Genomic DNA, 13,089 nt, shown 5'->3' on the forward strand with positions numbered 1-13,089 from the left:
AGAAAAGTGGAGGATTACTCCAAGGTTTCTGGCCTAAGCAACTGAAGAGAAGTGTGATTTGCTGAGGTAAGGAAGGCTGTGGGTGAACAGATTTTTAGGGCAGAAGATCAAGGAATCATCTTCGACATGTGGAGGTTAAGATGTCCATCAGACACGCAAAAGATGTTGACTAGGCAGCTGCATACAAGTGTGGGGCTCAGGAGAGAAGTCTGCTAAAGATACCCACTTGGGAGCCATGATCAGCTATTCTACTATAAAGTCATGTAAGAATAGGGCTAAATATACTGAACAATTGCCATGCTTGCCCATCTGCCTATTATACCACAAATTTTAGCCAGATAATATAATCAATGTTGAAGTCATTGTGTATAAACTTTTTCTGTATATCTTTTCTGGATTGTAATCTGAAATTTCAGGTAATTAATCAATGCACTTTAAATATGGTTTTTAAGAAAATTCTCAAAAATGCAAAACTAAAAAAAAATCCATAGAAGCCAAAATAGAAAAACCCTGAAAATAAAAAATAATGGTCATCTAAAATCAACTACATACTTTTAAATTAATTTGCTGACAAAATTCATTAATGACTCCCCCTCAAAAAAAATTCTACTGAATAATGAATACATTTAAATTTAAGTCTAGCAAAACTTATGACGGGTATAGCTTTTTGCAAAGCATAATAGCAGTTATTAACAGTAAGTACTTTATGCAAAGGTACTGAGTTACACTTTACCATATATTATCTCATTTAATCTTCAATCCTATAAGGTTGTATCCATTTTATATTTGATGATACTGAAATTCAAAGATGCTAAATATGTGACCTCACATGGTTAATAAGTGCCAGTGCAGAGATCAAATTCCAAATCAAAGGCAACTATCTGCAAAATTCAAGTAGCACAATTTAGATGTGAAATCTAAAGGAGAAACTGATACAAACCTACTTTCAAGTAAAAGGCAGTATTTCTATTAGAAAAGATTAAATGCTTCTAAGTACTCTCTACAGTCAATACAACGTTTGCAAAATGGTTGCTGGAATATCGTCTCTTTCCTTCTTCTTCTTTTTTTTAAATAATTTAGCCCCCGGCCATGACTCACGATTCTCATTATAGGTATGACTTTCCTTGCTGATTTCTCGACAAGCTGATACTGATGACTGAATCAAAAATGGGCAAGTAATTTAGTGTCAGTTATTTGTACTTTCAGATTTTATTTATCGTAAGGATTAGGTAAAATAATGTACTGTCGGTGACTTATTAAAAATTTATTTCATGTAATAAATTATATAATTTATTTTTATTTTTAAACAGTCTACAGCAAAAACATTTTTGGAAACATCTTTTCCTTTTGGAAAAACAGGTTAGTTAGCAGGCTGACATCAGCTTCATAATCTCGTGGCTAAAATCCCCACAGTTATACAGTTAAGCATAGCCTTTCATTGTATTTCTCAAGTTGACACCACTTGATAAAAAATAAAACAACATAAACATTTCTAGATTTTGCCAAAGGCCTTAGCTTTAAATGCAGAATAGTGAGAAGGAAATTACAAACATATATTCATTAGCCTTAAACTTACCACCTTACATGTGTACCTACCATAAGGGCAAAAGGAAAGTAAAAAGTAAGGCACAAAAGGATGCAGTGAGTGTTAGGTCTGTCTACTAAGATTGGCCGTAAGAGACATTTAACCAACATAATACGGCAGACAAGGAGAAAACTGACTAATAGAACCTTTTCTTAAAAAGCTATTAGTACCATATTCAATTATTATCAAATTATTCAGGTTATGAGACTTCTAAAATAACCAAACTTCTGTGTATGCAAAACTGGACTTTTTTTCAGTTACAAAATAAGGTTGGCCTCAAAAATGCAAAACATAACAAAATCATTTAAGGGCCTGGCAGAAGTTAGTACATCTCAGAAAGTGGGAAAAGAAAACCCAACTCTTACATACACCAAATGTGTATGTATTTCAAAAACTTTCTCCCAGTGTAATATGAGTCAGACTCACCAGTTTTATTGTTGTTGTTTTCAGCTGTTGGTTATTTTCCTCTGTGAAAGGACACTTGAATATAACTCCCAGGATGAACTGCTAATTCAAAATTAAAGTAACATCAGCAGTAAACACAAATTATCTGTTTAAATTTTACTAAAATCTATGGAAGCCACAGACATAGTCTAAAAATACAAGCACATTCTGTAGCCCAGTCTTCGGTGAGAGTTCTTATTATGAGGCGGTTAAAGACACAGAACCACAATGGAGTTAAGTACTGATCATAATATTAGAAAAATTTAATTTATATTTAAATTTACCATTCTGTATATCAAGTGCCTATTGGCTGAACAGAACTGCATTCAATAATTCATATTCTATAACTTCATTCAACTAATATAAAAAGCTCAATAGAAAGATTTACAGTCAAACACCAGGTTCCTAAGGCTGGTGTCACATATCATTCCCTGATAGAGTGAGAATTCATCAGCAGAGGACCTAAGAACCAAACTATTGGTTTGATTTAAAATTCCTTTCCCTGCCACGTGTAAGTAACACATTGTGGAGAGACCAAAAGAATATTCTGTTTCTCAGTTTTCTTTTCTAGGCAGACTGCCATAGCCCAATGACTTTAAAAACCTAACTCCAAAATTGTACCTGGTAGTTTTAATAAGGGTAGTTGGCTCAGGAAGATAGAAGAGGTTATCTTCAGCAATGATTGGAAACGTATCATCCACTGCCTTTGTCACAGTGCAAATATAACAAAAGCCAATTATGAGGCTTACCAATCAGTACTAGCAAATTATAATAAACACATCCTTTTTAATACTTACATGTGGAAATGGGAGTAAGGGAAAATGACACTAGGGTGAGGACCAAGGAAAGCCTGAATAGACAGAACTCTTCGAAAACTGTTGTGAATTGCATGACCTCAGAGTCAAATTTTAAGCCAGGAGGAATAGAGCAAGAATTCCAAAACCACGGAAAAAGAAAGGGTTAATAATAAAAACCACAGCTGATTTTATGCATCAGGAATGATATGCTGTAACATATCTATCATTCACATGTGAGTTCATGTAATTTATCTTCAATTAGAATTATTATCTATTCAGCAGCTGAAGCCCAAGAACTGCTGATATACTGCAGATGAGAAAACATTTGCGAGTCTCCCAGCTCTGGCCTTTCTTAAGCTAAATGATGATCACAATATAGATCACTTGCTCTATAAAACAATTTTGGCGTACATGTGTAGTAAGCTGCACTGCCAGCATTTACATTTGCAACATCATTTCAATCCTTTTCTTGACTCTAGAGGTTGCAACTCTTCAGCTTTATTGGCTCTGCAATTTAGTCCCAAATTCTCATTAAAAATTTCCACTTTTTAATCCAGTATTTATTCCCTTGAAATGAGTTATTACAACTATGCAAACTTTTTAAATGTTTGAGCCCCAAAGATAAAATAAATCCATTTTAAAATAAACTTCGTGATATTCATAATTAAAAACTTTATCTCAAAACAGTATTGACTTCCAAGGTCAAGCCAGTGACCATAGGAGTCTACCTTACACCTTAAAGGAAGTGGTATCTATCTGAGCTCATGTTTACAAACAGTCTGGGACAATGCACAATGTCACCGAAATACCAGAAAATCCCTTTCTTATATATAGGTTACAATGGCAAATCAATAAGAAAAATGCAACCCAGAAGGCAACATACCATTCTCTACCATAGTGTTTTCAAAAGTATGTTCAATGGGCTGTTAATAAATACTTCACTTTAAAAAATAAGTTTCTCTTTGGATAAGGATATATTCAAACTGGTTTAGTTAGTGAAGCAATTCTTAGAGCCTTTAATAGCCAACAGGCAGGTTTGCAAAGGTGGCTCCCAGATTTATTTGTCTGCAGAACATTTTCTCCCCATGAGCACCTTTTAGGAACAATGATCCACAGAGCTGGTTTTGAAAAACATAGCTTTGGCATGGTGGCATGTTTAAAAGCTTCAGTAACTCTTCAGGCTATGACATATCAGTCTATTTCTTAAATTAACAACAGAAATTATTGTTAATGCAAGTAAGTCTGGAATTTCAGACTTAGAAAAATGAATGCATGGGCAGAAAGGGGGGAATACATCTGTTTATCACACTATGTGATTTTCACCTTCCTAGCAAAAATATGCTCAAAAATACCCATGTCAGCCAATTTTGATGATGTCTGTGCACATCTGAACAAACTAACCAATATACACAGGCTGCTTAAAGCAAAAACTGTAAGTGGAATAATGGTTTCCCTTACCCAAATGGAAAAATGCACCAGTGCCATAATGACATGTTTAGAACCTGTGACCCTAGTTATCACTTAAGATTCTCTATATTTGATGACATTTATAAAGCTATCTTCTTTGAAGTACTACTGAATAATTAAAGTTGCTATGGTAAACTTCTCTTTACTCGATGAGTTTATCTACTTTAGAGGAGTATTTCTCAACTTCAGCACTGCTGACATTTTGGGCTGGGTAATTCTTTGTTGTGGGGAGTTGCCCATGCATTGCAGGATGTTGAGCAGCACCCTGGCCTGTATCCTCTAGATGTTAACGGCATCCCACCAGTTGTGACAACCAAAAATGCCCACAGATGCTGTTCAGATAAGTGAATCATACCCAGTTGAGAACCACTGCTTTTGGGTCAAAATGGAAGTTTATACCTCGACTCTGCTTCCCTGGGGAATGTCCATTTTACAGGCACATTGTGACTTAACACATTTCAACAAATAACTAGTAACTAGTAGCATAAGAGACCTTTCTCAATTCTGTGTGATCTGCATTTCAAAAATAATTGAAGGTAATATTACTGTCATTATACTAGTAAAAATTATCTGAGCCATGAGGCTTAACTGACAGATACCCTAACAATTAGAAAAATGCTAATTGTATATTATAACCTGTTAAGGATCACAAGGATTGAAGCAGTCTAAGAATGGAAAACTTAGCAATCATCAATGGCTAGTTCAGATGACAGTCTACTCCTTGACTGAATATTCTCCATGAAATTCTCAATTCAAAAATCTCAAGTCTTGTCTTTAAACTACTTGCTTATACTACAGCTTTATCATTTCTTTCAAATGATCAAGAAGAAACCCTTTGCATGTCATGAAGAAGCATCCTGGTGTGTGTCAAGAAGTACGTTATCTAGTTTTAAAGCCATTTCTTCAATATCCACATCTTCAGTTTTGTCATAATTGTCATCACTCTCTTTACTTTGTTCTTTTCTTACTGTCTTTAAACACATGTCAAGTCTCTTTATGAACAGGTCCACATCCTGCATCTTCATTCCGATGGCTGATGCAGCATTGAGGTAAGCACAAGGGTAATTATTTGTATGTGACATAAAGCCTCTGAAAGTATAGCCACTCACAGTTTGCACAGACCCAAGAGGCACAACCCTGAAAGAGGAAAGATTTACCAATTTAATATGTCTGGTAATGGTAACACAATGTCACCCATAAACAAAAGGTATGTGTTACAAAGCCTTATATCCACTTATTAAGAAGTTTAAAAACAGCCATAAATCATAGCCTATGAAAACAGACTGGGTTGACTTTAAAATGATTCTATAACACACTGCTTTTTTACACAGAAAAATTCTGCCTCATGATTATCATTTACCTATCTTCTATGAAAAATCTATAAGCTCTAGGAATCTCTTTTTATTTATTTTATTTTTGCCAGTATCTTCTTCTCTTTACCTGAAGCTCTAGGAATATCAAACACCTCTACATCTTCTTCAAAGAGATAAAAGGAAAATTATTTGGTTTTGTGCCAAATCTGGAAAATTACTTCATATAGGCACAGTATATTGAAATTTGCAAGTCAAACCACTGTAATTGTCATGTGTTACCTCAAATAATCAATAAACTAAAAGTCTATCTGATCAATGCTTTGCAATGGAGAGTTTTAAAGCAAAGATCCAGAAGAAGTTGTGTAACTGTTTATAGTGGGGGGTGGTCAGCAAACAGTAATATTCAGCAAAGGTACCTGCATTTTTAAAGCTTTAGTTCATTGGCATATTAGATATAAGCAGATTTCTAATAGTTTAATCATTTTTTTAATGAGTCATTTAGGCTCAACCTAAACATAAAGACAAATAGTGGCAATACTAAAAGCAAAGTCAAGAAAACCATTTTAGAAGTATCAAAACTATACCGCATATAGATAAGAGTTCATCAAGGTAAAAAGTAAATTAATCTAAGATTTTACTTTTAAAAAGTTGTCCTGTGATATAAAATCTCTATCTTCTGGTAGTTACAGAAAAATTCTTTAACAGAAGCATATAAAGAAAAGTATTTACAACAAGATATTTCTTTTCAAGTCATTTTTCTCTGACCTCATCAAATCTAAAATGAAAAATGAGATTCACTTTCAGGCCATGTATATTTGTAGAGGGAAAAATACAATTTTCTGAAGCAGTTACACAGGCAAGGGTTGCATAATCTTTTTTTTAGTTTAGGAAGAAGGCTTTCCTTAACAACACTTTCACTTCAATTTAGTGATGAAGATGACTTATTTCTAATGCCATACTGTGACTTGCCGAAGATCTTCTAACAAAGGAAATAAAGACAAAAAATCTGTGTAGAGAGGTAATAAAACTTTGTTTCTGTACGTCTATGAAAACAAACAAGGTTCAGGCATAAGCAGTCCACAGGTGGGCATGTAGTAGCCTTATAGATCTCTAACTCATCATTCTTTACTCCATGATGAATTCACAGGTATAGTTCAGCACATACTTGGGGGACCACTGTTGAGGAAAGATACTTTATTGGAGTTAACTTTGAAGAGCCAAATAAACCCACGTCTCTTTTAAACATACTTACCTGGCTCCAGAAACCTGTCTGGTAAAAAGCATCGAGCCAAGCTGAGTGACAGCTTTGTCATGGTGTTTATCTAATGTTTTAAGTGTCACAGCTGAAAAAGAAAAAAGTATCCCAGTAAGACTTGGTTTACTGGCATAAAAATCACTCAATAATAACAATAGTAATGATGAAAACATTACTTTTTATTCATTGTCAAGTGGCACAATTTCACTTTAATGTACTTAAATGAATTACAGAAGGGATTTTCTCACATATCAGACAAAAATATTTTAATGTAAATTAACATCTCAGAATATGAAACAGAATTTCCATATCATCCTTCCAGAGAGTAAATTTTTCCAACTAAATAGATGGAACAATAACATCATCAGTATAGCTGTTCATTCAAAACCAAGTTTTAAAAACTTGTAAAGTGAAGATGTGGGATATATTTCAGTACATATATAAAACTAAGTAAGATCAACTTCTGCATATAGAAATGGGAATGGTCATTTGGAGGCTGTGCAGGTAAACTGGATTGCATACATAGCACCACTCGTAGCTACCATTTACTGACGACTCACCATGCTAGATGCTTCACAGTCTCAACCAATCATTTAGCAATTTTGCATGTGAGGGAAAAGGAGGTCACAGGCTAGTACATGGAAGAACCAGAATTCAAGCTACACAGTATCGCCTTCTATAACATCTACAGAGATCATAAAACAGCAAAGACTAATTGGGGTGGTTTTTATTATACATTGGTGTTCAAATGGTATTCCGTAGAAGCCCATTCCTAAAAAAGGCTTCAGTTACAAATGATTCACTTTCCTTACTTTCTTCAGATATACGTGAAATATGAAACACTATATTACATATATTCACAATTTAAAAGGGGGTAATTTGAAGCTTAAACGATAATTAAGTGAATAAAAGTCAATATTTATATTATTGTTTTTAGTAGCCTCTATATTAAATGACAAAAACACATAGTCCTTATATATACAAGTGAAATTATCATAAATACAGATTCCTCTAACATCCATAGGCTAAAGAAAATAAGCAATAATGGCATTAAAAACCACATAAGATTTGATTTCTGATATGCTGGTGTTTTGTTAACTAGAGAAAGTTTTATTTATTTGTTTAGTTTAACTAATAGAAACAAGGTCTTCTATGTTGCCCAGGCTGGTTTTGAGCTCATGAGCTTATGTAATACTCCCGCCCTGGCCTCCCAAAGTGCTAGGATTACAGGCATGAGCCACCACATCTGACCTGGAGAAAGTTTTAATTATTTATAACTAGAGTTCTGGTTAGAAATAGGACTTTAAGTATTTTCTGCATATTCATTATAATACTTAATACTGATTCTCATTCTCTCAGTGCATTGGCTTTATCTTAGAAATATATTAAAGCATTTCAAAAGGCTAAACTTCTTCAATTTACAAATTAAAATACTGTGATGAATTCAGAAATATCATTATAACCAGAAAGAGTTCTCTCACTTTCTAGAAATACCAGCTTCCTCCTAGAGATGGACTGTAATATTTGCTTTTCTTTAAGAAAAAAGAAATTACCTAAAGATATGGGATTGTGAGGTGTATGCAACAGTCTTTCATTGTAGGCTTCTGACAACTTCTTTATTTGGTTGGACAAATATGAAAACATTTCCTGCAACAATAAAATGACATATTTAAAACAAATCAAATATCTACTGCAACTTGCCAGATTTAGTAAGATAAAAATCTGATTGGTATGAAGGCTACACTGTAAATTAACTCATCCATTTGCCCTAAGACCAATTCTCTCCTTTGCCATAATACAGTGAAATTCAAAGCCGCCACAAATATCAGAAGCCACAGGATTTCAGTAAAGGCAAAAAATCAGCACATTTTCTTCCTTCACATTATGTATCTATCACAAATCCATCTTCTTCTCAGAACTTCCCGACCTACCACTCTGGACCAGGTAGCCATCAACCTCTTCCCTGGACGCAGCAATAGATCCTAAAAGATTTGTCTGCTTGTTCTCCACTCTTCTAATCTGTTCTATACTCAGAGACTAGATAGGTCTTTTCAAAAGCACACTAGTTCATTTCCTTCCCCTGATGACTTCCTCCTGTAACTATTAAAAAGCCACACTCTTCATCCCTAAGGCCGCACATCATGTGACCCAGCCAATATACTCAACCTAGTGACTATCATTTCCCCGGCCACTACACACCAGTTACATTAGCCTCCTTTCCAATCATTCTAATGTCCAAGTCTTTGTGCTTGCTCTCTCTGCATTTCCTAGATCATTCCCCAAGTGGTCCCTCTTGTCAAATGCTAAAGACACCTTCCTTGGTTAACTTCACTATTAAAACAGCTTTCCAACTCTGCCAATTTCCTTCCCAATTCCAATCTCCTTCCAACATATTACCTATTTTGGTTCCTTCACTATACTTAACACTATCTGAAAATTATCTCACATACTTGCTTAAATGAATACTGTCTATTACTACCTATTACAAGGGAAAAACTTCTTGAAGATGAGGACTTAGTCTTCTTTACCACCATTGCCCCAACACCAAGAAAAATGTGCCAGACTTTAGTATGCAAGTTGTTTAGGAAAAGGTAGTTAATAAATGGATTTCCTTTAAATCACACAACATTAAAATGAACAATCCCCTTAATCAATTAAAAAGAATATACCAACTCCCACAGTCCAAGCTTGAGCCCAAGAGTTTAACACCAGCCTGGGTAACAAAACAGAAAAAAAAAGGCAACTAAAACTAAAAATTGTCCCACTCTGAAAAATAAAATATATTCAATAGTAGAAAATATAATAAAAATATACAAGTATCAAATGCCACATGTATGTAAGTGGCAGTTTAATAATTCTAAGTCAATATTAAGTTGGTAACTATTTGACCTAAAATTTTACTTTCTTCTCCTCATAAGACCTTTAAAAAGTGTTGAAATCTGTATCTGCCCAACTGCATCTGCAGCTAAACAAACCCATTTGCACTGAGTTCCTCTAATCACAGACAAAACATATAAACTCTAAGGATACACCAAACAGCCAGGAGCTCACAGAGTACCCAAGCGGAGACAGCAAGAAATGATACTTCTCCAGCTTCAAAGGCCAAGATACTCTGATCCCACACTGAGTCCCAGAGGAATTTTTTCATGCCTGAAGCACACAGATGACTAACTCCATCTTTTGTTAGGTAAAGATTAAGAGGAAAATTCCTACCAGGCTTATGAATTATTAATGAGTCTACTTAAGACCAAAACCATTTTCCCTTCTGTCAATCAGTACATATATTTTATACTCTGACCTAAAAATTTTTGAATAATCATTTTTAAATTTTAGGATATAAGATTAATTATCAGAATGTTGGAATTACAAAAATCTTAGATCACTAAAATTAATTTATTCCTTTTATAGTCAAAAAGTTAACATCTGCAGTGGCCATACCTAATGAAGCTATTAATAAATGTTAGTTATATGTGATAAGCCTTTCTCTTCCGTTCAAGTATAGAGAAATATCTAAGGAGACAAACGTCATTATCATTTCCAGAAACAAACAAAAAAGCATCTTTTCTTAGACATATAAAAATATCCTGGGCCAGGAGCGGTGGCTCACACCTATAATCCCAGCATTTTTAGGAGGCCAAGGTGGGTGGATCACTTGAGGTAAGGAGTTTGAGACCAGCCTGGCCAACATGGTAAAACCCCGTATCTACTGAAAATATTTCAGTAGAAATATTTCAGTAGAAATATTTTAAGTGCCAACTTAATATTGACTTAGATTTATTAAACTGCCACTTATATACATGTGACATTTGATACTTGTATATTTTTATTATCTTTCCTACTATTGAATATATTTTATTTTTCAGGGTGGGACAATTTTTAGCCAGGCGTGGTGGTGGGCACCTGTAGTCCCAGCTACTCCGGAGGCTGAGGCATGAGATTCACTTGAGCTTGGGAGGCGGAGGTTGCAGTGAGCCGAGATCATGCCACTGCACTCCAGCTTGGGCAACAGAGCAAAACTCCATCTCAAAAAATCATTGTGTGTGTGTGTGTGTGTGTGTGTGTGTGTGTGTGTGGTGTGTGTGTATCCTGGTCCCTCCTCTTTTTTTTTGAGATGGAGTTTCGTTCTTGTTGCCCAGGCTGGAGTATAGTGGCCCGATCTTGGCTCACTGCAACCTCCACTTCCAGGGTTCAAGAGATTCTCCTGACTCAGCCTCCAGAGTAGCTGGGATTACAGGTGCATGCACCACCATGCTTGGCTAATTTTTGTATTTTTAGTAAAGACAGGGTTTCATCATATTGGTCAGGCTGGTCTCGAACTCCTGAACTCAGGTGATTCACCCACCCTGGCCTCCCAAAGTGTTAGGATTACAGGTGTGAGCCACCGTGCTCGGCCCTGGTCCCTCCTTCTTAAACTAATATTCCCATACTATGAAAGGTGAAACAATAAGATAATCAAATGGAACAAATCAACAGTTTTTCCAGCAATTAGAACAATTCATAATTTTTCTAGTACCACACCAGGGTTAATAAAGAGGAGAATTCCTGTTTCATTTATATATTTTCATCTCCTATAATTAGGTTACTAATTTAAATGCTGAGTATTTTTTAAAGCAGTTATGTATTTTCATTTAGATATTAAATGCTTATTTTTCTTCACTTACGTTATTTACCAAAGTCTTAACTGGCTTCTGTCTATCTAATTTACTCTGAAATTCATCAACCTCCCATAAGCAGAAACAAATCTCACAGGCAGGAAATGCCTTTTACAGAGCCCTATCCCCTACAAGCCACCTAACAACAACCCACATCCATCCTTCATTTACCCTCAAGCATATATTAATGAAGCAAAATTTTCTCCAGTTTACATATTTCAGTGGCGAAGACAATTTAAAATACTATGCTATCTACTTCGGTAGCCACATTAAATACCAATGTGGTCACATTTGTGAATAAGCAGAACCTGATGAGTAGTTAATTTGTACTCAGGTTAGCTATTTCTGAAAAAAGAAGGAAATGTTTCCTTAGTAACACCCCTAGAGGGTGCTTTTAAACTAACTGATGCATACATGGCTATTAAGAAAGTGAATCTGCCCAATGTTCAACTTCTAATACTTTAACAAATTAGTTTTAACCAGTTCTATCAATCACTTGCTAATGCCACGAGAATTCAGTTTCAACTGTAGGTAATATTAGGATAGTATTTTCAGACTACGAAGATAACACTAAAGTAATTAAATCTCATATCACTAGTAGGAGAGAAATTAGATTAAAAAAATTTTTGATGCAAGTTCACACCCATCAACAAATATTTGTAGTATGTCTACTCTGTGGTTATGATAAATAGACCAATAAGCAAATATGTTTTAAATATCTTAAAGCACAGTATGCTGAATTCTACAATATTCCACGTTATACTTCTAAATGCTCTCCTATTAATATTACTACATTTTAAAAATATCGTTTAGGAGACTATACCACTATCCTACACTGATACTTAGCTAAGCAGTTTTTTATCTGATATATTAAAGCTACTACAGAACCTGTACTATTTTTTGCTACAATTAAATCTGTAACTGACATCTATTATAAAATACTTCTGTAAAGAAAGAAATTTATAAGCAACCCAAGCAAGTGTATATAGAAAGATCTTACTTAAACGAAATGAAATATTATTGATTTTCTGTGTTCTTTGTGCTGTATTTAACTTAATTGTAAAAGACTTTTCACTAGAGATAAACTGAACTATATACCTGAATGCTAATGTCAGCTATATTTCTAGAACAAAAATACAAAACTTTACACCATAGTTCAAGATGTTAATGGAAGAGAAGTTGAATTATATTAAGCATTATCCTTCACAGAGCCTTTTGCAAATTGATTTGCAGTCACGAAATCCGACATCTAGGTTGTCCCTCCCAGAATCCAAAGACGTACATAATCCACTAAATTTTAAGTGAAATGGTCTTATGTAATCATGTCTTTGGAAACATACCATTTCATGTTATAGGATAAGATAAAAATGGAACCTTACATATTATTACAATATGTCTCATAAGGCAGGTAATAAACCAAAAGAAACATAACCAGTAGTCTACTATTTCAAAGATAACATGAATGGATGGATGGATGAACAACAGTAGGTAAATATCAAAGCAGACAGATGTCCATATTCGAGGAAAACAGTACTAAATACAACATGCTGCTGTCTATGACTGTGGCCAGCTACGA

At 34.6% G+C, this 13,089-nt stretch overlaps 1 protein-coding gene across 4 annotated transcripts in view; it reads right to left on the bottom strand.

The window, feature by feature from the left end:
- Nucleotides 1–1,190: 1,190 nt before the first annotated feature.
- Nucleotides 1,191–13,089, bottom strand: part of SEPSECS (Sep (O-phosphoserine) tRNA:Sec (selenocysteine) tRNA synthase) — a 40,249-nt gene continuing 28,350 nt past the window's right edge. For 2 of the 4 annotated variants that reach the window (XM_012472413.3, XM_012472412.3), the window contains 3 exons: nucleotides 8,415–8,508; nucleotides 6,859–6,949; nucleotides 1,191–5,430 (listed from right to left, as the gene is read on the bottom strand). In XM_012472413.3, the coding sequence (XP_012327836.2) occupies nucleotides 5,136–5,430; nucleotides 6,859–6,949; nucleotides 8,415–8,508 (480 nt within the window). In that variant the 3' untranslated portion in view covers nucleotides 1,191–5,135. The other 2 variants (XM_012472414.3, XM_012472415.3) reach the window with 2 other exon arrangements.

The sequence above is a fragment of the Aotus nancymaae genome, unplaced genomic scaffold (genome assembly GCF_030222135.1).
Source record: "Aotus nancymaae isolate 86718 unplaced genomic scaffold, 86718_ANA_hifiasm-v0.15.2.pri h1tg000006l, whole genome shotgun sequence".
Lineage (NCBI taxonomy): Eukaryota > Metazoa > Chordata > Mammalia > Primates > Aotidae > Aotus > Aotus nancymaae.